Below are 27,228 nucleotides of genomic sequence, written 5' to 3'. Positions count from 1 at the left end.
CCCTGCCCAGGGACTGAACTTGGACCTTAGCAATGAATGTGCAGCATTGAACCACAGACCACCAGAGAAGTCCCTGACAATTCTATATTTAATTCCTTGAGGAACTGCCATACTGTTTTCCAGAGCTGGTGCACTATTTTACATTTCTATCAGCAATGCACAATGGTTCCAACTTCTCAACATCCTTCCAAAATTGCTATCTTCTGTTTTTTGATAATAGCCATTCTAATAGATGTCAAGTGGTATCTCATTGTGATCTTGATTTGCATTCCCTTATTGATTAGTGATGTTGAACATCGTTTCAAGTGCTCATTGGCCGCTTGCATATCTTCTTTGGATAAATGTCTCTTAAACTCCTTTGTTTCTTTTTAAATGTTTCTTTTTGCTGCTGCTGAGTTGTGGGAACTAGTATCTTAAAGGGGGTTATTTCAAATAGAAAGGGAAAAGAGATGAATTATTCAATAAGCAATGTGGGGCAACTGGGTAAAATTCTGTAAAATTAAAAATTATTACACTTTTCATAGTAGTATTTGTTTTGTAAAGGGAAATAAAATATTCAGATAAGAATGTAGACCTTTTGTGCACCATATCCAGTCCCTCCACCCATCCAGGCAATCACTAACATGAATTTCATGTTTATCTTTTTATTGAAAATTAATTTTACATATTAAGCTTGTATAAATAATTCACAATTCTGTTTTTGTATTTTATATATTCTTCAAATTGATTTTTTTCCACTTCACATTTAATTCTTAGGCTTCAGAGTCTAATATGGTCCATTGTTCTTTCATTGCTGAAACCTGAAACTCTAATGCCCCAAAGTGATGGTTCTGGAGGTGCGGACTTTGAGACGTAATTAGGTTTAGATTAGTTCATGAACTTGGGACTCTCATGATGGGATTAGTACCCTTATAAGAAGATGAAGGGAAGGAGACTTCTCTATGAACGTGCATCACATTGAGGAAAGGACAGCAAAAGAGTAGTCACCTGCAAGCCAGGGAAAAGGGGCTCTCACCAAGAGCCCCAGGCTGCTGGTACACTGATTTTGGATTTCTCAGCCTTCAAAATTGTAAGAAATACATGTCTGCTGTTTAAGTCACTCAGTCTATGGTAGTTAGTTAATGAGAGCCTAAGATAAGTATCCATGTTTTCTTTTTTAAAAAAAATTATTTATTTTTGACTGTTCCACCCAGCATGTGGGATTCTAGTGCCCTTACCAGTGATTGAACGTGCACCCTTTGTATTGGGAGCATGGAGTCTTAACCATTGAGCCACCAGGGAAGTCCCCATATTTTCTTTTTACAATTCTATTTTGAGGGCTCGTTATGTAAACTTTTCCTTAACACTTAATCATAAGCAAGACCACTGTGCTGCATGACTTTATGGGGCATCAGCCAATATCAGTTAATTACAACATGAATGGTACCCTCTGGGGTTGTGAGACACAGCAGCTGTTTTATTTCTCTTCTAAGGACTTTAAAGATACATTTTACACATTAGATCCTTAATCTGTGTGGAATTTATTATGTGTGTTTCTGAAGTAAAGTAAAGTCACTCAGTCGTGTCTGACTCTTTGCGACCCCATGGACTGCAGCCTACCAGGCTCCTCTGCCCATGGGATTTTCCAGGCAAGAGTACTGGAGTGGGTTGCCATTGCCTTCTCCAGGGGATCTTCCCGACCCAGGGATTGAACCCTGGTCTCCAGCATTGCAGACAGACGCTTTACTGTCTGAGCCACCAGGGAAGCCCATTTCTGAAGAAAGGATTTTAATATTTTTGTTTTCCATGTGGGATTGTTCCATTGCTACTTAATAGTTCATTCTTTCTCCACTAGTTTTTAATTCCTGTCTATCTCTGGCTTCTCTATTCTGTCCTATTAATCTAGCTTTCCTCAGTCAATATCACAGTCATTAATTACTAATTATTCTTAAGCATGCTATTCGGCAGTGCCAATATTTTGTGGTAGAGATGGCTATTTGTTCAGTAAGCCCAGTTTTCTTTTAGGGAGAAATTTAAGTAGACTAAAAATGTTTAGTATTGTATGAAGTGGGACCCATATTTGCCACTTTCAGAGCTGTAAGGTGATATTCACCATTTCTAGAGCTGGCGCCTAAAGGTCTCCCCTGAGACTGTGTCTTCTTTCTTAGTGTCTTCTGGCTAGAGGCAGCAGATCCAGTGGGGGACTCAGAGGTCTTTGGGATGATGGAGGCTGATAATCCTACCTTCCTGGATGATTAAATGGAGCAGAGTCCACCCTACCTGAGTGAGAGATAAACTTCACTGTGTTAGGCCTCTGAGATACTGCAGGAGTTGATTGTAGCAGATAGCCCACTCTGATTAATATAACCTTCCATCGTATTCTTTCTGGAATCATCTTGCCTGTTCTAGATCTTCTTGTAGGGCTTTTAAGAGTCAGGTTATAAAGTTCCACAGAATCCTATGAGGATTATAACTGACTTTACATTGTTATTTATGCATTAATTTGAGAATAGTTTTCATCTTTGTAGCTTTGGGTAGAACCATCATGCGTCAATTTATTCAGGTCTTTCAGGCCCATTGATAAATTTTATTTTATTTTATTTTTTCATTGATAAATTTTATAATTTTTCTCCATAAAGGTATTACATATTTTTCTTTGTTCAGTGTATTTTGAATTTTATTGCTATTGTCAGTATTTTTCTATTACACTTTCTAATTGATTATTGTTGGCTCAAGGGATCATTATTGATTGACTTTATGTTCAACAAGCTTGTTGGACACTTTCTTCACTGTAATAATTGCCCTAAATTTTCTATGTGGACAAATATCTCATCTGAAAATAATGAAATATTTACTTTTTCTTTCCTGATCATTGTATCTTATTTATACTTTTCTTTCTTGTTGTATTAGCTAAGACTGCCTTATCCTCTAAGAATCTGTAGTTTTGCTTTTTATATTTAAGTCTCTAATCTATGTGGGCTTAATTTTTGCATTCCAACATTAGAAAGCTATAGATTTTGTATATTTATCCCAAATTGTTCATCTTCCTGAACTCAATTTTAATAGCATTTTAGCTTATTCAATATCATTTTTTTAGATCGACAATTCTATTATCCAAAAATAATTTTGTCTCTTATATTTATGCCTCATTTCTTCTTCCTCTTTGGCTGTCTTTCAGAAGTATTCCTGGTGTCTTTGTTCACTTAGTCTGCCATAATGAACAAATACCACAGACTGGGTGGCTTAAACGACAGAAATTTATTTCTTACAGTTCTTGGAGAAGCTCAAGATCAAGATGCTAGCTTATGGGAGAGATAGAGGGCTGCTGTCTCCTCCTCTTCTTACAATGGCACCAACCTATTGGATTAGGGCTCTGCCCCATGACCTCATTTAACCTTTATCATAGGTCCTTTCTCCAGATTCAGTCACACTAGGGGTTAGGGCTTCAACGGATGAAGTTGGGGGACACATTCAGTCCATAACAGTACTTCCGAATAATAGCCAAGATCGGATTTTTGTCTTTTCATTTTCTCTTTTGATTTATGTTAAAGTTTTTAATGTTTATCTTTCTATATATTTCTGGAGTAGAATCTGGCCACTCCAAGAATAATAATTGTGGTGAATTTGTCTTGGGCCATTACTCTTAGAGAGGCTAGAACTGTGTCTCCCAGATGAATTTATGTGATGTTTGGTAGGTAGAAGTGAAGCAGTTCTGAAGGACACCAGGCTGGAGTAGCAGCCTGACACACAACCGCTCTGAGTCTTAGGTCAGGGGTGAGTTCATCTCCATGGAGACTGGTACCATTTTGTTCTGAAGGTTGTGCACGTCACTGAGTTTAGAAGCAGTGAGAGGTAATGTTGGATTCAGTTTGTCCTGAGGGGTTCCAGTTTGTGCTTAGGGGGTTTCAGTTTGTTCTTCTCTCACATCAGTTCCTGACTACAAGATATGCTGATCTAGAACCATTTTAGCATCAGGTCCAGTAACAGGCAAAGTGTTCCAGAGGCCTCCCAGTCATGGAAACTCTAATCCCCACAATTAATCTCTTACACTGTATCAATCATAGTAGATTTTTTTTTTAATTTTATTTTATTTTTAAACTTTACAATATTGTATTGGTTTTGCCAAATATTGAAATGAATCCACCACAGGTATACATGTGTTCCCCATTCTGAACCCTCCTCCCTCCTCCCTCCCCAATTCATAGTAGTTTTGCTTTTGTAATCAAACTGTGAAAGTCGCTCAGTCATGTCTGACTCTTTGGAACCCCATGGACTGTAGCCTGTCAGGCTCCTCTGTCCGTGGAATTCTCCAGGTGAGAATACTGGAGTAGGTAGACATTTCCTTCTCCAGGGGGTATTCCCAACCCCGGGACTGAACCCAGTTCAGTTCAGTTCAGTTGCTCAGTCGTGTCCGACTCTTTGCGACCCCATGAATCCCAGCACTCCAGGCCTCCCTGTCCATCACCTACTCCGGAGTTCACTGAAACTCACGTCCATCGAGTCGGTGATGCCATCCAGCCATCTCATCCTCTGTCATCCCCTTCTCCTCCTGCCCCCAATCCCTCCCAGCATCAGGGTCTTTTCCAATGAGTCAACTCTTTGCATGAGGTGGCCAAAGTACTGGAGTTTCAGCTTTAGCACCATTCCTTCCAAAGAAATCCCAGGGCTGATCTCCTTCAGAATGGACTGGTTGGATCTCCTTGCAGTCCAAGGGACTCTCAAGAGTCTTCTCCAACACCACAGTTCAAAAGCATCAATTCGGCGCTCAGCTTTCTTCACAGTCCAACTCTCACATCCATACATGACTACTGGAAAAACCATAGCCTTGACTAGATGGTCTTTTGTTGGCAAAGTAATGTCTCTGCTTTTGAACATGCTCTCTAGGTTGGTCATAACTTTCCTTCCAAGGAGTAAGCGTCTTTTACTTTCATGGCTGTAGTCACCATCTGCAGTGATTTTGGAGCCCCCCCCACCAAAAATAAAGTCTGACACTGTTTCCATTGTTTCCCCATCTATTTCCCACTAAGTGATGGGACCAGATGCCATTATCTTCGTTCTCTGAATGTTGAGCTTTAAGCCAACTTTTTCACTCTCCTCTTTCACTTTCATCAAGAGGCTTTTTAGTTCCTCTTCACTTCCCACATTGCAGGTGGATTCTTTACTGTCTGAGCCACCAGGGAAACTGTGGAATCAAACTGCAACTGATACAAAAATGGTCTTTGTGGGTTCAAAACAAAGTACAAACTCCTTTGCATGGCAGATGTGACCTTCAAGTTGGCCTCAATCATCGCTTTCACCTTTCCAATCATCGTTTTCCAGTGCTGTGACTCACCTTCACTCATATCTATGGTCCCATTATATGAACAAACTTGCTGCTGATCATATACATTGTACTGTTTTAGGTTTTTTTTTTCTTTCAGTTTTACTGAGTATAATTGACATATCTGTTTACCACATTAGACTGAGTACCTTAAAAATGCTCTGTAACTTCAGTGTCAATTACATTACATGACAGTAAGGACTTTAAAAATATTTGCAAGTGTTAGCCACCTCTGGGCGACCCCATGGACTGTAGCCTGCATGTTCCTCTGTCCATGGAATTCTCCAGGGAAGAACACTGGAGTGGGTTGCCATTCTCTTCTTCAGGGGGGTCTTTCTGACCCAGGAATTGAACCTGGGTCTCTTGCATTGCAGGCTAGCCGATTCTTTACCATCTGAGCCACCAGGGGCTTCCCTACAATTGTAAAGGAAGGAGCATCTAGAAGAATCCTTTTAACTTATTTTAATATTTACTCCTTTATGTTTCTTAAAACCCTTAAATGTACTATTTTACCTTACTTATGGTCATGTATAAGAAGTGGGCCCAGTCTTAATTAAATATTAATTAAATATCAGTAGAAAGACATGATCTAGAATGCTTTATTTACTGCAGTTATCATTTTATAACATATACAAATATAAAATCATTATGCTGTACACCTGGAACTAATAGATTGTTGTACATCAGTATATCTCAAAAAAAAGAATGCTTCATATTAGTCACTATACTGAAAGTACTAAAAGGCATTAGTGTTCCATGAAATACATTTTAGGTAGAATTACAGGATTATATAGGGGTTCCACGTTGGCTCAGTGGTAAAGAATCCGCCTGCAATGCAGGAGATGTGCCACTGGTTTGATCCCTGGGTTGGTAAGATCCCCTGGAGGACGGCATGGCAACCCACTTCAGTACTCTTGCCTGGAGTATCCCACAGACAGAGGAGCCTGGCTGGCTACAGTCCGTAGGGGTGCAGAGTTCAACATGACTGAATTGACTAAGCCCACATGGGTAGATATATAACTAGAAGGTGCTTTAGGAACTGATTTAATTTATCACACTCATCATTACATTTCGGTAGAAGTACCAAATCTAAACCAGAACAGCTACATAAATGAGCTACTTTTTAAACACCTTTAACTGAATAACCTCAATTTCTTTTCTCTACGCTATTCTCCATGATTGAAAATCCATAGTACCAGAAAATGGATATACAAGAGAAGTGATTGGCAGAAAAATTCTTACTCATCATTACCTAATGACCAACTTATTACATAAACCTTACAGCTTATTATAGAAACCTTAATGAACAGTTGCCAAAATGAAGTCTTAGATGTGAAATACCCACGTCCTTTCCCAAGTATGCACAACTGATTGAAAGTGGAAAGGCTTTAAAATAAAAGAGCAAGCAAAGAGTAGAGGAAGCAGTAGATATTAAACACAGAAAATTTTCCTTGTTTGAATAAGTTAGAAAAATTGTTAGCCTATTACACTTTAGTGTTCTAGAAAAAGTTTAAGATGTAAAGCAAGAGTTTTTGGGATTGACTGATTCCTGGCTTCGCTCCTGTTGTCATTAAGTGGTGTCCGACTCTTTTGCAACCCCATGGACTGTGCCCGCTAGGCTCCTCTGTCCATGGGATTTCCCAGGCAGGAATACTGGAGTTAGTTGTTATTCCTTTCTCTAGGGGATGTTCCCCACCCAGGGATCGAATCCATGTCTCCTGCACTGGCAAGCCGATTATTTACCACCGAGCCACCTGGGAAGCCTTCCCTACAGTCTCCTGTACTCACTGGCTACTTGTTCTTGGACAAATCCTTTAATATGTTTCAATTTCCTCATTGGTTAACACTCTACAGAGTTTCTGGAATATGTTATACGCTTGGCAAGTATTATCAGACTCTCAGTGAGCCGCAGTCTTTATTACCTAGACGGTAACATAACAGCAACGACCTCAACGTTTACTAAACATTAGTTCAGTTCAGTCGCTCAGTCGTGTTCGACTCTTTGCGACCCCATGGACTGCAGAACGCCAGGCCTCCCTGTCCATCACCAAACTCCCCGAGCTTGCTCAGACTCATGTCCATCTAGTCGGTGATGCCATCCAGCCATTTCACCCTCTGCCATCTCCTTCTCCTCCCGCCTTCAATTAGTAAATATCAGGAGCAAGTAATGAGACCCCAGTTCTTCGAATCAAGTCCAGTCCCACCGGGATTCCTCCGAAAGACACCACAGAGGGTCGATTCCCTTCGGATGGAAGCGGATGTAGTGTTTCTGGAAGGAACATAGGAAGGCGGGATTTCCGGCCCAACGGCTTCAGGATCTACAGGACCGAGAAACCGAACCGGAACCGGTGGGAGAACTCCCGCCGGGGGGAGGGAGGTGTCCGGAAGCGCCGGGAGCGGGGACTACATTTCCCACAAGCCCGCGGGGGTGGGCGGGGGGACGGCGAGGGGCGGGCGTCGGGGACCTTAACGGACAGGCCTTGCCCCCGCAGAATCAAGGTAAAGGCTGGCACTGCGGCTCCAGGGGAAGAGTAGATTTGGAATAGTCACCCTCCTAACCCATCCCGAACTGACAGAGGGACCTTGGCGATTTTGGGGTTTCCGGGCCGCCGGGCTCCATTCCCCAGAACCCAAAGCAGCGCCTCCACTGTGGGCCTGGGACCGCTTCCTAGGTGCCTGACGATACGGTTCGATGCGCTAGGAAGGCGAAGGCCCGGGGTCTACCCCTTTCTAGGGCTGCCGCGCCTGTCCTCGTTCGCCCCTGACCCACGCCTTGTCTCCCGTTAGCGCGGGCTGGAGCGGCACCGTGCCCGGCTCCTTGGCTCGAAGTCGGGGGGGCGGGGGGGGTGATGCCGGGGAAGGTGTTCTTCCTCCCCCCGCCCCGTCTAAGTAGCGGGCGACCTCCCCCTCTCCTTTGGTTGTTGCTCATATGTCCTTGTATCGGGGCGGCTAAAGCTGTCGAAGGCCTGCGAGCCAAGCACTACTAAGCACCTCCACCCAACATCCCTAAATCCTTTCCTCTACCGGTGTTAGGAAGATTGCCATCGGGAGAGGCGAAGTGACTTGCCCCTAGGTCGGTCACAGAACTTTAAATGGCAGAACTTAAGGTTCGCACCAAGCCTCTCTGGATCTAAAGCACTTTGCTTAAACCCCATCACCTTTCTCCAAACCTTAACCTAAGACGCTGGGGACCACAGTCATTTTTTTTTTTTGGTCCCGCAGCGCACCCCCCTCCAATCCCCCAACCCGCGCGCTGCACCCCGTGGCGGTCGCACTGGCAAGGACACTTCGCTCAGGCCTGTTCAAACAGCGATCCCAGGGCCCTCCGGCGATCCAGTTTCCCTGCTCTCCTTTTCTGCCTTCTCCGGCCCAACTCCTCCGGGGAGGGGCAAACAGCGCGCGTCACCGCCGCAGCCGCCGGGCTGGTGGGTGGAGTTTACTGCGCGGCGGCAGCAGAGAGTGGGGCCCCCACCCCCAAAGCTCTGGGGCGGGGCTGCTTGGAGGTCGCGGACGGACAGACGGACCTCGCCGAGATGGGGGGTGTGGCTGCTCCGCCAGGGTCCTGTGGGTGGGACGGCTGCACCGCGACCACCGGTGCCCTGGGCCCCTCCGCCTTCTGCTAGATATGCTCTTCCTCTCGGTGAGTTATTTTTCCGTCCGGGGGGCCCGGCCTCCCCAGCGTAGGTCACGCCCCGGGGAGGAGAAGGAGCCGGGCCATCTCGGACGGTGTGGCCTGGAGAGGGCAGGGCCACGGGGAGCTGACCAGCTGCGCTTTGGAGTCCTCCTCCCTTCGGGAATGTTGATCCGCGGCTGCGCTCCATGTTTCAGTTTCATGCAGGCTCCTGGGAAAGCTGGTGCTGCTGCTGCTGCCTGATTCCAGGCGACAGACCTTGGGACCGCGGCCGGCGCTGGCGGCTGGAGATGGCGGACACGAGATCCGTTCACGAAACCCGGTTTGAGGCGGCTGTGAAGGTGATACAGAGCTTGCCGAAAAATGGTACGTCCACTTGGGCCCCGCTGAAGAAGCCTCCTGCAGAGGCCCGAGGCCCCAGTTTTCTGAATCTCACCTCCTTGAACCTTCTTTCTGCTTCTGGTCTTGCTTATTTAACCTACTTATTTTCTTCCTTGATTTCTGCATGCAGTTGAAGGGAGGTATCAGATGTGAATTAACTGCCTGCTGATCTTTCAAGCCTGAAACAGATACAGTATCCAGATCTTAAGTAGTTTGTATTGTTGAAAAATCTCGTCACTTAATGACTGCGGTTTGGGTATGGTAAAATAAAATCTAGGATAGAGATGCCCTGGGTCGCATACTCATAAAGTCTACTTTCTGAAAACTTTTCATATGAAGGAAAAGAAAGGAAAAGAACCACTGTATTCGCATGTAAAACGATTTCTCTTATTTAAAAAGTGGATAAATATTTACTGCTTAAAAAAAAAAAAACTGTTTTCGTTGTCCTAGTGTTCTCTCTTTTGCACTCATTTGGAGTCTGGCCACTTAGCTGAAAAGTCATTGGAGTTGTTCTTTGATATTTGGCCTGTCATTTTTCTGACTTTTGTCAAGATTTTTCTCTATGTGGTTTGATTATGACCTGTCTTGGTATGGTTTTCTTCCTGTTTATGCTGTTCAGGATTTTGCAGAGCTTTTTGAATTTGTAATTGTATGTCTTTGACAAATGTTGGGAAGTTTAAGGCCATTATTCAGATTTTTTTTTTCCCCTGTGGAAAGGCTTGAAGAGGGGGACTTTGACTTTTCACTTATCTTTCTGCATTATATGAATTATCTTTCACGTAAACTTATATTTTTAAAATGATGCTTTTAAGTGCTTTCATTGTGCCAGAGTGTAAAACTAACTGAATACAACGCTAATGCATTACTACAGTATTTAATGTCATGGTCACTATTTTCATGATCATTGGGCTAAGGCTAAGTAATCCATTGGGCTAAATTCAGTAAATCATTGGGCTAAGTTCAGTACTGTTAACAAACATTCATTAAGTGCAGATAAAAAGGTTTTGAAAACAACTATACATAAAATAAGTTTGCTTTCGTAATCTTCAAACATCATAACGGAGGACACACGAGGGATTGAAAGAGAAGAGTGAATGAACAAAATGTAAAGAAATAACAGGAACTTAGGTATTGATTTTTAAAACGTCTGATTGAGAGAGTTTATAGGAAGACATGATGCTAAGAGTTTTGTTTAAATGGTACCGTCATCTTTATTTCTAAAGCACGTGTTTTTATACTTCTTGAGATTTGATAGGATAGACTTGGTGATAGTTTGCTATCTTTACTAGGATCATGTATTGCTTATTAGGAAATCCATGTAAGTATACAGTTTGTATTTTATAACGTTTAAGAAGATATTGCAAAGTCAAGAACCTCTGCCAAATGGCAACAGAGTTAGGCAATGTTCAGTACTGTACTGTTATTCCCTGAAATGAAATTGATAATAATTGAAACAGAATTGTTGTTATAATGAATCACTAATTATTTCTATAGTAAAACTTTTAAGTTATGTCATCTATCCTGGATTATTTTGCAAATAAACTTACAGTTTTTTGTTTCTTGTTGCTTAATCTTTATTATGGTATAAAGTTATGAAGAATCCTGTAGCATCTTGTTTGGTATACTCTTGGCCTTTAGAAATTAGTTTTCTTATATAGTATTTTAAACACATATATATCAAATATATTATGCATGAGCACCTTGAGGACAGAGATTATATTTTATCCAGTGTCTTATACACAGGATACATTCAGTATATGTTATTCGTTTTTGTTGTAACCTAATGTATATGTTAGTCACCTTAACCAATAAACTTTTAAATCTCAGTTGATTGACTTACTAAAGATATTATGAGATGAAGCTTTTGGTGTTTTATATTTGGGTTTGTGTTAGTGAAATAGGTAACCATTTTAAACTATAGTTTCTCCATTTTTCCCCCTCTGCTGTGTAAAAACTGTATCACTGAAGCACTCTATCTAATGGATATTCTTAAATGAGCGTGTAGTGTGTACTTGGTTATTATTGTAATTTTGGAATTATGTATTCCTGGCCAAATCTGAACCATCAGCTCTCAGCTTGTCTGTTTTGTAATTTTCAATTACAATTCAATTACAATGTGTATAAACTGTTAGCTTTCGATAACTACATGTTATCAGCTTATTATGCAATCTATGAAGTTTTAAAAATATTTTTACAGTTTTAATTTTATTATAAATTTTGGAGTAAAAGTAATATACACTAAATGTAAATTTTGAAAAAATAAAAATGAGCAAAAAGAAACTAGAAGTAATCTATATGCCTATGATCTAGCTATATCCTCTTTTAACATTTTGATGTGTTTCCTTCTACTCTGCTTTTTAAGTATGTAGGTATTTATTTTGCAGAAATGGATTGTGCTGGTTATGCTGTTTTAAACTGCTGTTTTGTTCTCATTTCATAGTAGATCATGAAGCATTTTTCATGCTATTTTTAATATTTTTCTACAGTAAATTTTTAAATGATTTCTACTTGTCTTTATTTTCTGTATTTTAAATTTTATTACAAAATAACACGTACTTTGTAATATAAAAATAGTGCAAGTGAAAGTTGCCTCATTCCCCATTTCTAAGTCCCAGAGATATTCAGTAAGAATAATTTGATATGTATATATCTAGATCACACATGCATGAATACAAGCTGGATCTTACACACACATGTACAACTAATACATTTGCATATGTATTTATTTTTTGAAGATGGAATAAGACAATAAAATTGTCTATAACCTTTCCACTTATGGCATGAACGTAATTCCATATTAGTACACAAAAGACAGCAACATTTTTAAGGGCAGTAGTTATAAATAATCCTGTCATATATGTGTATCAAAATTATTTAGCTTGTTATTATAAAACATTTATATTCTAGTTTTTCTCTGTTGTTAAATAGTATTGCAACTTACAGCATTAATTCAAACAATTTGAAATTTTTAAATATAAAAATGTTTCCTGATATGCTAGAAACATGTATGAAGTCTGATCCTTAAAAAACTGATGTGTCTAAAAACTATGGAGGTAGGAAATGAGAAACGTATTTCATATTGGATTAATTCTTTTTCTACCACAGTACATGCTGGTTGGCTGTAGCCCAACTTTGTAATCCATCGAGAAATCGGAAATCAAAAGAAGTTGAATTTCTTGCTGTTGCAATTTTGAGTTAGCAGAGTATATATTTCACTTTTTCATTTATTCTAGTCAGTGTGATTTGTCACAATTTTTGGATAAAAATACCTTAATTATAGTTGCATGATACAGTTTTTCTATATTTTGTTTTTTTAAGTGACATTTACCAATTATTTTGGTTACACTTATAGCATATTTGTTCCTTTATTCTTTTATTTATTGAATTGTTGGACAATGTTATGAAAGTGTAAAATCTCAGAGTTTTTTGATTTGGCCCACGCTATGTGTTATGTGGGATCTTAGTTCCCCAACCAGGGATCAAACCTGTGTCCCCTGAATTGCATTCTAACTACTGGGTAGCCAGGGAATTTTATTTTTAAATCAAAGGAATAAAGAAACTGAGCCATAACTTTTGTTGCTGTAAAATGGGAATAGTTTGGACTATTAATGAAGTATTAAAAAATCACTATTAGTATAGCTTAGCTAATTTATTGCATTAAATGATCAATTGTATTCTCCAAGTGATCTTACTTAATGTATGTTTTCAACAGGTTCATTCCAGCCAACAAATGAAATGATGCTCAAGTTCTATAGCTTCTATAAGCAGGCAACTGAAGGACCTTGTAAACTGTCAAAGCCTGGCTTCTGGGATCCTGTTGGAAGATACAAATGGTAATTTTATGAAGAAAGCTATGAAAGAATTTTTAAGTTTAATAACATAATTGTCATATAACTGTTATTTATATGGTTATGTATTATTCTGTGCATAAAGTTTTCCAAGTGTTGGATCCATTTTTATCTTCCATGTGCTCCAACACAATTTCACACAAATAGGAAGGTCTTGGGGAAGAGAGAAAAACAATAAAACCACAGGAGGTGGGTGTAGCAAAGATAAAAAGCATTTTCAGTTAGTCTTTTTCTTTATGGAATTTTTTTTTTCTTTTTATTATGCCAAGACTGTCTCACAAACTGCATTTAAAAAAAACAAACTCTCCTGCTTCTTTTACCTGCCAAGAAAAAGGCTGACTTTGGCTTGTCAGGTGACATGGTTTGCTTCGAGCCTTTAAGATAATAAGTAACTAGGAGCATGACTCAGGTTCTGGCTTACTTTTTATCTCAGCTATCACTCCTGTCCCACGGTACTTGAATAGAAATTTGATTTTTAATATATTTAACAGAATCACAAAATACCTCTGCCATGTTTCCAACAGACCAACATTTGACGTTCTTAAACAGAATATCATGACCATACATCATGTAAGTCAGGAATAGAGTATGCTAACTGGCAGAGTAAGTCTTAAGAGCCATATGTTTTGATGGCTAAGTTCACCCTGTACTGAAAGTCCTTAAACTCCTTTGAGGATTTCTTAGTTCTGTACTTTCCTCTAAGATCTTTTTGAAAAGTCCTAAGATACTAGCTTAAAGGTAACAGCAATATGGTTTTTAAACCGTTTGAGGAAAATTTATTTATTAATGATTTTCCTCAGGATTGACCTTTGGTGGAGTTAAACTGCTTCTGGAAAATACTTCTAAAAAGAGAGGTTTTCATTTTAGGCAAAAATTTCAAAGGCTCTTCTAATCATCTAAGACTAAATTTTTCTTGTCTCTCACATTTTCATTTTTTTTTTAGAAGAAAACGTTTCCATTTTTCAAGTGTCTAAGTTAGACTCTTATTTAAATTAACCAAAACTTCTGTTCATTTGAAACCTGACTGTGACAATGCTTGTAAAATTTTCTAAAAATGTTCATTTTTGTCAGTGTTCTTTATAATGATAAAGACTTTAAAGAGTTTTTAGCAAATAATCATCAACAGTGTATAGTGTCTGTGGCCTGTAGTCTGTATAATGTGGTTTCTGTAATCTATGATATATATATTTATATATATTTTATACTTATTAATAAAGTTTTAGATACTACTCAGTTTTCCATTTTGCTCAGTGATATTTTTCTTCAAGTTTGGTGCATTTAAAGAGATCCTTTGGAAACATGTTAATGTTTGTATTAATAGCTTTAAGTAAAGCCTATTTTAAATTAATGACCCTATAGCAGTAACTGTAAATTGTATTCTAAGCAATTGAAATCAGGTGTCTTTCTGTTGTTATTTGGGTATCTTCATTTCTAGGGATGCGTGGAGTTCTTTGGGTGATATGACCAAAGAGGAAGCCATGATTGCTTATGTTGAAGAAATGAAAAAGGTAGGGAAAATAATTCATAATAGAAAATAAAACTTTTCAGGGCCGCCTTAATTTTTATATCAGTCTAATTAACTGCTTTGTTTTAAGAAACAAGGAGATTGTATTACATTAGAATATAGAATCTAGATTATTGACTTTGCTGCTGCTAAGTCACTTCAGTCGTGTCCGACTCTCTGCGACCCCATAGACGGCAGCCCAACAGGCTCTCCCGTCCCTGGGATTTTCCAGGCAAGAACACTGGAGTGGGTTGCCATTTCCTTCTCCAATGCTTGAAAGTGAAAAGTGAAAGTGAAGTCACTCAGTCCTGTCTGACTCCTAGCAACCCCATGGACTGCAGCCCACCAGGCTCCTCCATCCATGGGGTTTTCCAGGCAAGAGTACTGGTGTGGGGTGCCATTGCCTTCTCTGAGATTATTGAGTTTATCAAGGCTTTATCTGTATCAAAGTTCATCTTAAGGTGCAGTTTTTTCTTGAAGGTACATCACATTGTGACATGGTATTTTGTTTTCTTTTTTCATCTTTCCTGTCTTTCTCTATAGTTGACTTTTGCAGAAAGTATATGAATAGGAACCTTTTAAAATATTGATTTCCCTTTCTCAGGAGTCTGGGACTTACCTGGACTGTCTTTAAAACATTTTTTCTGCTTTGAAACTTTTAATGAGAAATAGGTAATAAAACTGCCCAACAGTGTTCTCATACAAGTGTTGACTCATTAATTGAGATGTTCCTATCAGTAGATTTCTTACTAACAAGATTTTTTATGTGAATGCAAAAATTCTTCAGAAGGAGAATAAGATAAGGATGCTTTTAGTTTGTCTGGTAACTAGTAAGGAGGGCATTCTTTATTAATTAGCTCTTCCAGAAGCAATTTGATGAAATCATTTTAATTGTCATTTTAAAGATGATCTTAATGCCTTTTTATAAAGGAATATTTGTATGTTGTGATAGATCAGAAGTTGTGAAATCTAGATTTGTCTGAGAATGTAAAATAACCTTGGAACATAAAGAAAATCTGTAAAAAGGAATAGTTTTTGCCGGTGCTTCGACAGTATTAATCTCTTAGTAGTAGTCTTTATTTGGTAAATTCAGACTGATTTGCTTTGGTCTAATCTCTTCTACACTGCTCAGAGTTGTGGATTTTGTTACATTTTCAGTTTTATTTGGTGGACTTTGTTTATCTGTAACAGAGGTCAGAGCTTAGTTCTTTCGGTTGTTAACTGTATCAGTAGAACAACAAAGGAGCCTTTCAAAAGCAGAGAGAAAGATAATCTACAGCTTTGGTTTGATACCATTCTTTTCTTTTTTTCCTTAAAATTTTGTTATGATCTTTCCTCATTCCCTCCATTTTAATTCTTGAGTGGTAATTTTAATTATGTTTTGTAGATTGATACAGAAAAGATATATATATATGTACACATATATATCCTGTTATTTAAAAGAGGAAAGGAAACCGATAGTGGTACCATATTAAACATAACTGTGCAGCAACTAGCTTTCTGCCTGTAAAAAAAAATTATAGGTATTTTCCCAATCAGCACACACAGAACTAATCTTAGACTTTTTAATACCTGTAAAATATTCCATATATAGGTAGGAGGTGGGAGGGAGATTTAAGAGAAAGGGGACATATGTATATCTATGGCTGATTCATGTTGATGTATGGCAGAAACCAACAGAATATTGTAAAGAAATTATCCTCCAATTAAAAATAAATTTAAAAAATTCCACATATAGAAATAATTTGTCAGTCACCAGCTTATGACTATTTATTTGAATGCTTTTTCATTTAATTTACCTTGCCTTTTAACTCTGATGATTCTAAATTGGCCCATAGTTATGAAGGTGTCTGAAAGTGGTTACCATTTCCTGCCTTTCTTAACTACCTTTTTAAATACTGGACACAAGAATTTCACTTTAGTCCCACAGTTTCTTATTTTATTTTACATTAGTGCCTTTAGTGTTTAATGCACAATATATAGGTTATCATGTAAAATTTTACACGAAGTTTATGTAAAGTAGTTTTCAAAATGAGAACGCTTTTAAATCGTAGCCTGAAATTTTTTTAGGGTAGTATATACATTAATATATGTAATTAACATAGATACTTTGAGGAGTCTGTAAATTTCTTCTCAAAGTTTATCAGTAAGTAAATTATAAATATATTATTTGGTCCTAGCGTGGATCACATTAGTAGTTGGTTTTCACAAGATTTGTTTCGTTTCATTACAGATTCTTGAAACTATGCCGATGACTGAAAAAGTTGAAGAACTGCTACATGTCATTGGTCCATTTTATGAAATTGTAGAAGACAAAAAAAGTGGCAGAAGTTCTGATTTAACCTCAGGTTGGGCTCTTTGACCTAGTTTTTCATTCAGCGATTGATATATTATGTGTGTATTAATATTTATATGTCTAATTTTTTTTTCACTTTCACATGCCAGTCCGACTGGAGAAAATCTCTAAATGCTTAGAAGGTAGGAATAAATGAAATCCATGTGAAACTTTTTTTTTTTTCCATGTGAAACTTTTGTTCAAAATTTACATGTCAGAAGAATTCTGCACAAATTTATATAACTTAACGAGCTTTTCACTCAAGAGTTTTTTTTCTAAGCAAATGCATTGTACCAAGTTCCAAAATGTTATAAACCCTAATTTTTAACCCTGAGTTATTAAAATATGACAGATGGTTCATTTGTATACAGAATTGTAACAGAATTCATGGTTTTGATTTTATGATTCATTTTTTATATTTTCTGTTTGCTTTATGAATTGTATTAGCAGTGCTATGGCTGAAATGACTTGCTAGCTAATTTTAAGTGATTATGTTTATAGTATGGTTTAACTTTAGTGTTGCTAGAGTTTTAGAGCATTTAAAACAAGACGTCAGTGAATTTACCTCACTTGTCATTTTTTTTTTAGAATTCTGTTTTCATGTTTTCAGTAAAGAATTGAAAGGCTTATCTTTTATGTACTAGAAGGAGCTGAATATTCTGCAGATTTGCTGGTATTAACTGTCAACATTTGCTCTTCAAATTGTTTTAGAAAGCAGAGTGAAATGAGCCAGTAAGAGTCATTTTAAATGACAGTCATATATGTTTTAAATAAAAATCAGCTTGGCCATCCTTACTTTCTTTTTCCCTGGCATCCCATTCCATCTTTTACTAATTGATGGAAATGATAATCTTTCTGTCCTGTCATGAGGCCTGCAGATTGTGTCTACCATCATAACTGATGGTAATTTTTACTGTGTATGACTCAGTACCACACCCTCTGTATCTGATTTGTCTACTCTAGGGGTCAAGCATTAACAAATTACCTTCTTTGTATTTCATACTTACTCAAGTCAGAAAAGACTATCAGTGTTTTCTTTCTCTGAAGTGTGTTGGTAGGATGCAGAAGGGAATAACTCTGGACCTGCTTTGGCTGTGTCCAGCCTACAGCCAGAGGCAAATGTTGAAAAAAATAATGAAGTTTCAGATAATGACGTCTCAGATCCATAATCCCTTAGCTATAATTAAAAATTTCGAAAGGCTTGATAAAGCTTTTTTGTTAACCCATTTGGCAGAAAAACTTGTCCTAATATGTATAGGAGGAGCAAACCTTGATCTGAAATGACATGAGGCTATTTTAAGTTTTTATTCTAATTTTGCCTATTACTATGTTTTTGGCTCAGACGGTAAAGTGCCTGTCTACAATGCCTACCATGTGGGAGACCCGAGTTCAATCCCTGGGTTGGGAATATCTCTTGGAGAAGGAAATGGCAACCCACTCCAGTATTCTTGCCTGGAAAATCCCATGGATGGTGGAGCCTGGTAGGCTACAGTCCATGGGGTTGCAAAGAGTCGGACACGACTGAGTGACTTCACTTTCATGTTTTGCTGTAAAAATATTATTTTTTAAAATTTTTTTGTGAGAGCTGCCTTAGACTCTCTTGAAGGTATTGTATAATATACATTATATACAGTGTATGACCATTGCAAAGTTAGAAAACTCTGGATTTCAAATCATATCTAGATCCAAGGATTGTGAGGGATGTGGACCTACACCATAATTTATTTAACCTGTGTCACTCTAAAGGAATTTAGATTGTTTTCTCTTCTGATCTTCAAAGCTTGCTGGTGAAAGTAACCATGTACAAATGTCATTTTACATAGGTGGAACTATATAAGTAATAAATTATATTAGAAATATAATTGCTAAGTCACAAATTATGAGTGTTTGATGGGTGTCCACTTTTGTAAGATATTGCCAAATTGCAAGACAGTTTGTAATCTTTGAATTTTTTATGTTTTTTTTTTTAAAGAATCTTATTAAGTAGTTCTTTTTGTTCTTATTAAAAGTAGGTCAAGTAGAACAGATTATCTATGTCACATGGGCTTTTTCAGAACATACATATTAAGTTTTGAAATCAGGAAAGAGCTTTCCAACTTTGTTCTTTTTTCAAAATTATTTTGCCAGTTCTTGATTCCTTGCATTTCCCTATGCATTTCAGAATTAGCTTGTCAATTTTTAGAAAACTGCCTAGCTGAGATTTTGTTAGGGATTATAATGAATTATAGATCATTTAGGGGAGTATGGTCAGCTCAACAATATTACCTTCCAATCCATTTCTTTAGATCTTCTTTAATTTCTTTCAACAATGTACTATCATTTGCAGTGTATAGTTCTTACACTATCTTTGGTCAAATGTGTGGCTAGTTATTTTATTCTTTTTGCAGCTATTGTAAATTGACTCTTTTAATTTCATTTTTGGATTATTTATTGGTAGTTTGTAGAAATACATTGATTTTTGTGTATTGATCTTGTATCTTACAACCTTACTGAACCATTTATTATTTCTAATAGATTTTTTGGTAGATTACTTAGCATTTTCTGTGTATGAGAGTATGTCATTTGCAAACAGAGGCCATTTTACTTCTTCCTTTCCAATCTGGATGCCTTTTGTTTGTTTTTCTTGCCTGATAGCCCCAGGTAGAACTTATAGTACATCTTTGTCTTGTTCCTTGTTTTAGGAACAAAGCATTCAGTCTTTCAACATAGAGTATGATTCTAGTTGTAAGTTTTCATAAATGCCCTTGATCAGATTGAGAAATTTCTCTTATATTCTCAATGTCTTCAGTATTATATTGTTGAGTGTTGGGTTTTGTCAAGTGCCTTTTCTGCATCCATTGTGATAATCACGTGGGTTTTGTCCTTTAGTCGGCTACTACGGGAGCAGGCAATGGCACCCCAGTCCAATAGTCTTGCCTGGCAAATCCCATGGACGGAGGAGCCTGGCAGGCTGCAGTCCATGGGGTCGCTAGGAGTCGGACACGACTGAGTAACTTCACTTTCACTTTTCACTTGCATGCATTGGAGAAGGAAATGGCAACCCACTCCAGTGTTCTTGCCTGGAGAATCCCAGGGACGGGGAGCCTGGTGGGCTGCCGTCTATGGGGTCGCACAGAGTCGGACACGACTGAAGCGACTTGGCAGCGGCAGCAGCACGGTGTACTATGTTGATTTTTGGATGTTGAGTAGCTCTTATTAATAATTGTTCATGCTTTCTGCAGCTCTCATCACAGGTGATACGGGGCTGCTTTTGTTGCTGTCTGGTGTTTCTCTAACAAACATCCATTTGATGAGAGGGATTAGGTGGTTCCCTGTTGCTTTCTTTGTTGAAGGTGCCTGTGAGTGGTGGGTGTTTCTGTATTTTACTTATTGTCAGTTTTTATTTATTTATTTTTTCTGGTTGTCAGGGGCAGAGTAAGGGAGATTCAAAAGATGTGTTATCATCATGATTCTCTGAGAGGGAATAGAGCTCAGTGTTGACTATAGAGTTGAAGTTTTACTTGTTACTGCTACTGATTAGAGAGATTTAAATAAGGCTATAAGCCTGACCGTTAAAGATGAGTGGAGATTTGATAGGTTATTTGAGATGCATGGAAGCATCCAGAAGGGACCTGTATAACTGAAAATAAAGCCCAGATGTTTGTGGAGGAAGACCACTGTTTTTGGCCAAGAGCCACTTAGGATGTCTTCAATATCTCAGAGTTATGGAAATATAATCCCCAGTGTCTCAGAATGTGGTCCAGTAACCATCAGCATTGGCATCACATAGGAGCTTTATGGAAATCTAGAATCTTAGATTACCCCAGATTTACCAATTCAGAACCTGCATTTTAACTAGATCTCAGGTGATTCCTATCCATGATAATGTTTGAGAACCTTTGATGTATTTACTTTAAAGGTATGACGTTGGGTAATAGGACAATTTGTCCCTTTTAGGTGATTGATCACATTAACTAATCCTTTTTCTTTTTTTAAACTCATGCTTAAAAAAAAAAAGATTAACTTTCCATTTACTGTGTAAACACATAGTAATGTAATTTGTGCACCTGAAGCCCTAAAGGTAATAAAAGGATAAAAAAACTTTTTAATGCAGTCCAACCATAATATTCATGAGTGCTTTTAGGGCCAAAGGTGTTTGTTTTCAGCGTTCTAATGTATGTAATAACTGTCTTTTTGTTTACTGTTTATAAAGATCATTCATCTCTTACCTTTACATTTTGATCAGTGTTAAAATAATTTATCCTCTGCCTTGTTTAGAAAGAATTTAAGATAGTGTTATCATTTTGTTGTGAACTGGAGGAATTAATATAATGTATATATATTGTACATATATATATGTACAGTGTATATGTAATGTACACATATATAGTTGAAAATACTGTTAATTATATATTAACATTCTAACTTTTTACTTCAAGATTATTTTATTATTTGTGAATTACACAAGGTATTATTTGTAAATTACAACATGATTATGTGTTACAGCATAAAGTTGAAACGGTCATTTTGTATTTTAGATCTTGGTAATGTTCTAGCTTCTACTCCAAATGCCAAAACTGTTAATGGTAAAGCTGAAAGCAGTGATAGTGGAGCTGAATCTGAGGAAGAAGCAGCCCAAGAAGACCCGAAAAGACCAGAACCACGTGATAGCGGTAATCTTTGGGCGATGGGCTGATCACTTTGCATTAACTAAGATGAAAGGCTGTGGAGAGGTGTGGACTAACTTGGCATTGTCTGTGATCAGGGCACGTGGAGGGTCTGGACTCTTGACCTCTAACCAGGTTTGTTGTGGACCAAGAGGCTTCACAGAAAGTTCACAACAAGTTCAGGGACAGCCAGCCTTAAGCATAGGTGGGCTGATGTTAATTGAAGGCTAAGGATAGGTCACTCTTGTAAATGTAGTGCCTGAAATGCTGCATTAGAAATGTATTCCATTTATAAATATGCATATTGTTACCAAGGAGAGAAGACAAGTTAAACCCTCAATATCTTGTCAGGAATAGCATGGGTTCCAGAGAATAGGATACAGGCAGAGATTCTGATGAACAGGGAATGTTGGAATCCTGGGGTATTGCACTGGGGGGGCCTTGTGAGGAAGAGTACCAGTGATTCTTCAGGATATTGTTTTAGAAAGGGGGGGCAGAAAGACACTAAAACAAACCATACAGCTTAGTTTTGCCTTCACTTTCCCATAAAGTCTGACAAATAATACCTTCTTTGAAGGCTCTTTTTATTGGCTATGTAGACCTCTTAGTTTGACCGTGTTTCAAAGCAATTTGCCTGTGCCTGAGAGAGTGAAAGAACCTTGAGAGTAACTCTTGAAAGGGATTTGAGAAGATTCACATGCAACTGAAGCAGTTTTGAAACCAACAGTTTGGGTGAGCTCTCAGTATATAATTAACCCATTTTCAAAGAGCACCCTATCTCCCTGATCCAAGTAGGAAGCCCTTCCAAAGGATTATCTTAGGCTAGGGGAATGACTACCCAATATTAGAACATAGTGTATAGAAGTTTTCCTACAGTTAACTTTTATGAATCTCTCCCTTTTTACATGACAGATAAGAAAATGATGAAGAAATCTGCAGACCATAAGAATTTGGAAATCATTGTCACTAATGGCTATGATAAAGACAGCTTTGTGCAGGGCGTACAGAATAGCATTCATACCAGTCCTTCCCTGAATGGCCGATGCACTGAGGAAGTAAAATCTGTAGATGAAAACTTGGAGCAAACTGGAAAAACTGTTGTCTTCGTTCACCAAGGTACTGTCCCCATCAAAATTTGTTTCTCTGGCTTCTTGCTTATGAATAAAATACTCTTAGTAATTTTAAGATATTTAGGAGTAGCTGAGAATTTTAAAAAACCTCTTATGAATAACATCTTAGGGTTTATTACTGTTATAAGGGTTATCTCTTTGAAAGACTGAATTAGGGCTGGGGCTTACATTTTTCTTGAGACATTTTTTATTGTGTTTTTATATGGCATTTTAAACTAAAATCTTGGAAATTTTTGCTTTTATTACTGATGTTTCTTTTAACTCATACTCTAATTTTATGACACTTTTGTTCTCAAGTCGGCAAGGTAAGTTACAGTCTTTTCATAAGTTAGGGCTCTAGGGATGAGCATATAGTATGTATACAGTCGGAGAAGGCAATGGCAACCCACTCCCGTACTCTTGCCTGGAAAACCCCATGGACGGAGGAGCCTGGTAGGCTGCCGGCCATGGGGTCGCTAAGTCGGACACGACTGAGCGACTTCACTTTCACTTTTCACTTTCATGCATTGGAGAAGGAAATGGCAACCCACTCCGGTATTCTTGCCTTGAGAATCCCAGGGACGGGGGAGCCTGGTGGGCTGCCGTCTATGGGGTCGCACAGAGTCGGACACGACTGAAGCGACTTAGCAGCAGCAGCAGCAGCGGCATGTATACAGTGAATTATTGACATTGCTGCAGTTCACTCAAGAAACCAAGAAATACCATTTCTTAATATAACAACCAAATATGCATGGTTGCATCCCAGATTTAGGGCCCTAGCAGGTAGTCAGTTTTTTTCTTACGTGTTATTAGGTTTTTATGAGCTTGATCTGGACAGTGTCTTTGTAAAATTCCATGATAAAATACTTTGTAATCTTTTTACATAAAATTAGATTGAATTTAAATTTTTGGTAAGTTAAAATAAATCAACTTTCATATTTCTATCCCAATATGAAAATAATATAGAGCCAATAAGTTTTGAAAATGAAATGCATTTTTCTTCAATTAGAGAATAACTATTCTACCTGGACATTTGTTTATATTTAGATGTAAACAGTGATCATGTTGAAGATATTTCAGGAATTCAGCATTTGACAAGTGATTCAGACAGTGAAGTTTACTGTGATTCCATGGAGCAATTTGGGCAAGAAGAGGTAAAAATAACATTTTTTTAATTGGTAAGTTTTCAAAGTGATATATTCAAATTCCATGCATAACTTCTGCTAATAACAGATGTGTATGCTTTTCACCACTTTGAAAACATACCTGTAAAATGTTTAAACATTTATATTTTGTTTTTTTGTGAGTTTAAAAATATATAAAATTTCTGACTATTCAAAATATTTAAATATTATAATTTATAATGTATTTACATTTATAAATATTCTGAGAGAGGTGAGATGGGAGTCAGAAGGTGAATTCCTTATGCTAGTCCTTATGCTATGTCTGAGACATTAACAGTCAAGAAGATTGAATAACTTAAATAAATCTGTTCTTCATGTTGACGTATTAGACTAAAATTTTGAGTGGAAATACTTTTTAAAATGTCAGTTAATTAAGATTTGGTATTGAAAGCGAACTTTGGAAAAACCATTAAAGTACCTGAATTTTATTTTTCCTTTTTGACAACTTTTCCTGGTAACAGCTAAGGTGGTTTTGACAGTTGTATTTATGCTTGTTGTTTATATATCCCACCCCCCAGTCTTCCTCACCCATATTCTAACACAGTTCCTTCTAAAATTATTTTCAATTTATTAATTTTTAACTTCATTAATTCATTATTTTTAACTTTATTGAGGTATAATTGATTTACAATGTTGTCACAGTGCTTTTTGAACACATTAACTCTAGGTATTTAAATGTTTCTTGGATGAATGACTCATGAGAACAGTTCATTGCCAAGTATCTCAGTTCTTTGCTCATAGATGAATCATCTCCATCCCATTTCTTCCCTGCAGATGGGAGGCAGAAAATGAGTTGACATTTTTTAGAAAAATAATATTTTCTATGATAATATTAAAAAAAAACCCCACTTTATAAAGCCAGTAATTCTTCAGTTGTCATAAGAACTTGGTGATGTATAACTGTTTTCCATTTGTAGTCTTTAGACGGCTTTATATCAAACAATGGACCATTTTCCTATTACTTGGGTGGTAATCCCAGTCAACCGTTGGAAAGTTCTGGTTTTCCTGAAGCTGTTCAAGGACTTCCTGGGAACGGCAGCCCTGAGGACATGCAGGGCGCAGCGGTTGAAGGCAAAGGTGAAGTAAAGCGTGGGGGAGAGGACGGCGGGAGTAACAGTGGAGCCCCGCACCGCGAGAAACGGGCTGGAGAAAATGAGGAGTTCTCTAACATTAGGAGAGGGAGAGGTAGGTGGTACTTGTTTTTTGTTCTCACTGCCTTTATAAAGGAATTAATGAAATGGAGAGGTTCTCGATAGGAGAGGCACCACGACTGTCCCTTGGCAAAGGGAGTGTTGAGAGTTATCCTCAGAACATCTGACCATTTTCCTTTATGTCTGGTTCTCTCCTTTGACTGTACAGGGCATAACACTGTATTCTTTGAAGATATGGGGGAAAACATATCTATTTCCACATCTTTTATATACTTCTTTAAGGTAGCCAAATGTGTGTCCTGTCACTTCTTTTTTTATTTTTGTCTTTTGGCCATGCCATGCAGCATACAGGATCTTATTTCCCAATCAGGAACTGAACCCCTGCCCTCTGCAGTGGAAGCATGGAGTCTCATCCCTTGGACTGCCAGGGAATTCCCTTATAATGTTGAAAACTTACACATTATACAAGCAAACATATAAAACTTGTGATATCCCATTTCTGCAAGGGTAAGGTAACACAGTAGTACCTTTTACACACTGCAATATAAAACTGTTTTGGACTTCCCTGGCAATTCAGTGGTTAGGACTCTGCATTCCCCGTGTAAGGCGGCATGGGTTTGATTCCTGATTGGGAAACTAGGATTCCCAATGCAGCTCAGCCGAAAAAAAAACCAAACAAACAAAAGTTTCAGTCTTTCTGAAAAATAACTTGGCAACATTTATTAAAAACCACAACAGAGTTGTTATCCTTTCATCCAGAAATTCTTCTTTGAATTTGTCTGACCTAAAGAAATCAACAGAAATTTGGACAAGAATTTATTTATATACAAAAATATTCATTGCAATGTTATTTGTAATCGTAAAAATTTGGAGTCATCCTAACTATCCAAAAGTGGAGAATAATTGAGTAAATTACTTCTTTGTCTTACAAATGAATTCACGTAGCCATTTCAGTGTTATTGGGACTGGAATAAAATTTTATTATTTAAAATAAAATTTGTTATGAACACACAAATATTCATAATATCTTTTAACAAGTAGTACACAAAATTACGTATAAGGGGTAATGCCAATTCTGTAAATATATGTGTTGGGAAAAAATGGATGGATAGATAACCATGTGTTAATAGTAGTGAGATTTCCATATGTCTAACTATGATGGCATTTATAAGAAAAATCAGTTAAAAACCTTTGGGAGGCTTACAATGACCAAATAAGAAAACATGGCTATTTGATGTAGCTCTCAGTACTCTAAAAGAAACAGTTTTCATATTTTTCAATCTTGTTACTATATTAGTAAATAATTCTTAAGAATGTACCCAAATATGTATATTATTTATATATTATATACATTGAGTTGTGTACTAATTTATTAGGTACATTATAAAACCTTAGCAAAAAAACAGTAAGTATAAATGGAAGTTTCCACCTATGTCAACTTCTTTGATTTTAGTAGTTTATTTTGTGTACTTTATTATTGCTTCCACTCCACTTTGGAAATTTAGATCTCAAAGAAACAGGAAAAATGAAAAAAACAAAACAAAACCCAAACCCCACCATTTCTACTTTTATAAATATGATTGTTGTTGTTGTTTAGGTGCTAAGTCATGTCCCTCTTTTGCAACCCCATGGACTGTAGCCCACCAGGCCCCTCTGTCCATGGAATTTCCCAGGCAAGAATACGGGAGTGGGTTGCTATTTCCTGCTCCAGGGGATCCTCTCGACCCAGGGATCAAATCTGTGTGTCTTGCATTGGCAGGTGGATTCTTTACCACTGAGCCAAAAAGTAATTTATTTTGGTCTCTTAAAATAGGGCACAGGATGCAGCATTTGAGTGAAGGAAGCAAGGGTCGGCAAGTGGGAAGTGGAGGTGATGGGGAACGCTGGGGTTCGGACAGAGGCTCAAGGGGCAGCCTGAACGAGCAGATCGCGCTTGTGCTCATGCGCCTGCAGGAGGACATGCAGAACGTCCTCCAGAGACTCCACAAACTGGAGATGCTGGCGGCATCACAGGTGGGCTTCTGCATTTGTCTTGTCTTATCTGTTGTTGATCCTGTCAAACAGTGTGCAGCTGCAATCTGCGTTAATCTGATTTAAATGGACCACACAAATGATACCCAAACCTTATTTTAGCAGCTAA

General features: G+C 37.9%; 1 protein-coding gene across 4 annotated transcripts in view; it reads left to right on the top strand.

Annotated features, from left to right (window-relative positions):
• Window positions 1-7,720: 7,720 nt before the first annotated feature.
• Window positions 7,721-27,228, top strand: part of ACBD5 (acyl-CoA binding domain containing 5) — a 31,379-nt gene continuing 11,871 nt past the window's right edge. Inside the window, exons 1-11 of one of the 4 annotated variants that reach the window (XM_061435811.1) lie at window positions 7,721-7,798; window positions 9,128-9,296; window positions 13,024-13,144; window positions 14,595-14,667; window positions 16,897-17,011; window positions 17,109-17,141; window positions 21,516-21,650; window positions 22,557-22,760; window positions 23,801-23,907; window positions 24,855-25,122; window positions 26,902-27,101. In XM_061435811.1, the coding sequence (XP_061291795.1) occupies window positions 9,221-9,296; window positions 13,024-13,144; window positions 14,595-14,667; window positions 16,897-17,011; window positions 17,109-17,141; window positions 21,516-21,650; window positions 22,557-22,760; window positions 23,801-23,907; window positions 24,855-25,122; window positions 26,902-27,101 (1,332 nt within the window). In that variant the 5' untranslated portion in view covers window positions 7,721-7,798; window positions 9,128-9,220. Of the gene's footprint in view, window positions 7,799-8,718; window positions 8,940-9,127; window positions 9,297-13,023; window positions 13,145-14,594; window positions 14,668-16,896; window positions 17,012-17,108; window positions 17,142-21,515; window positions 21,651-22,556; window positions 22,761-23,800; window positions 23,908-24,854; window positions 25,123-26,901; window positions 27,102-27,228 lie in introns of those variants that run through there. The other 3 variants (XM_061435808.1, XM_061435810.1, XM_061435809.1) reach the window with 3 other exon arrangements.

This window comes from Bos javanicus, chromosome 13 (assembly GCF_032452875.1).
Source record: "Bos javanicus breed banteng chromosome 13, ARS-OSU_banteng_1.0, whole genome shotgun sequence".
Taxonomy (NCBI): domain Eukaryota; kingdom Metazoa; phylum Chordata; class Mammalia; order Artiodactyla; family Bovidae; genus Bos; species Bos javanicus.
The sequence above is the reverse complement of the archived record's forward strand: the minus strand, read 5'-3'. Positions and strand labels throughout refer to the sequence as shown.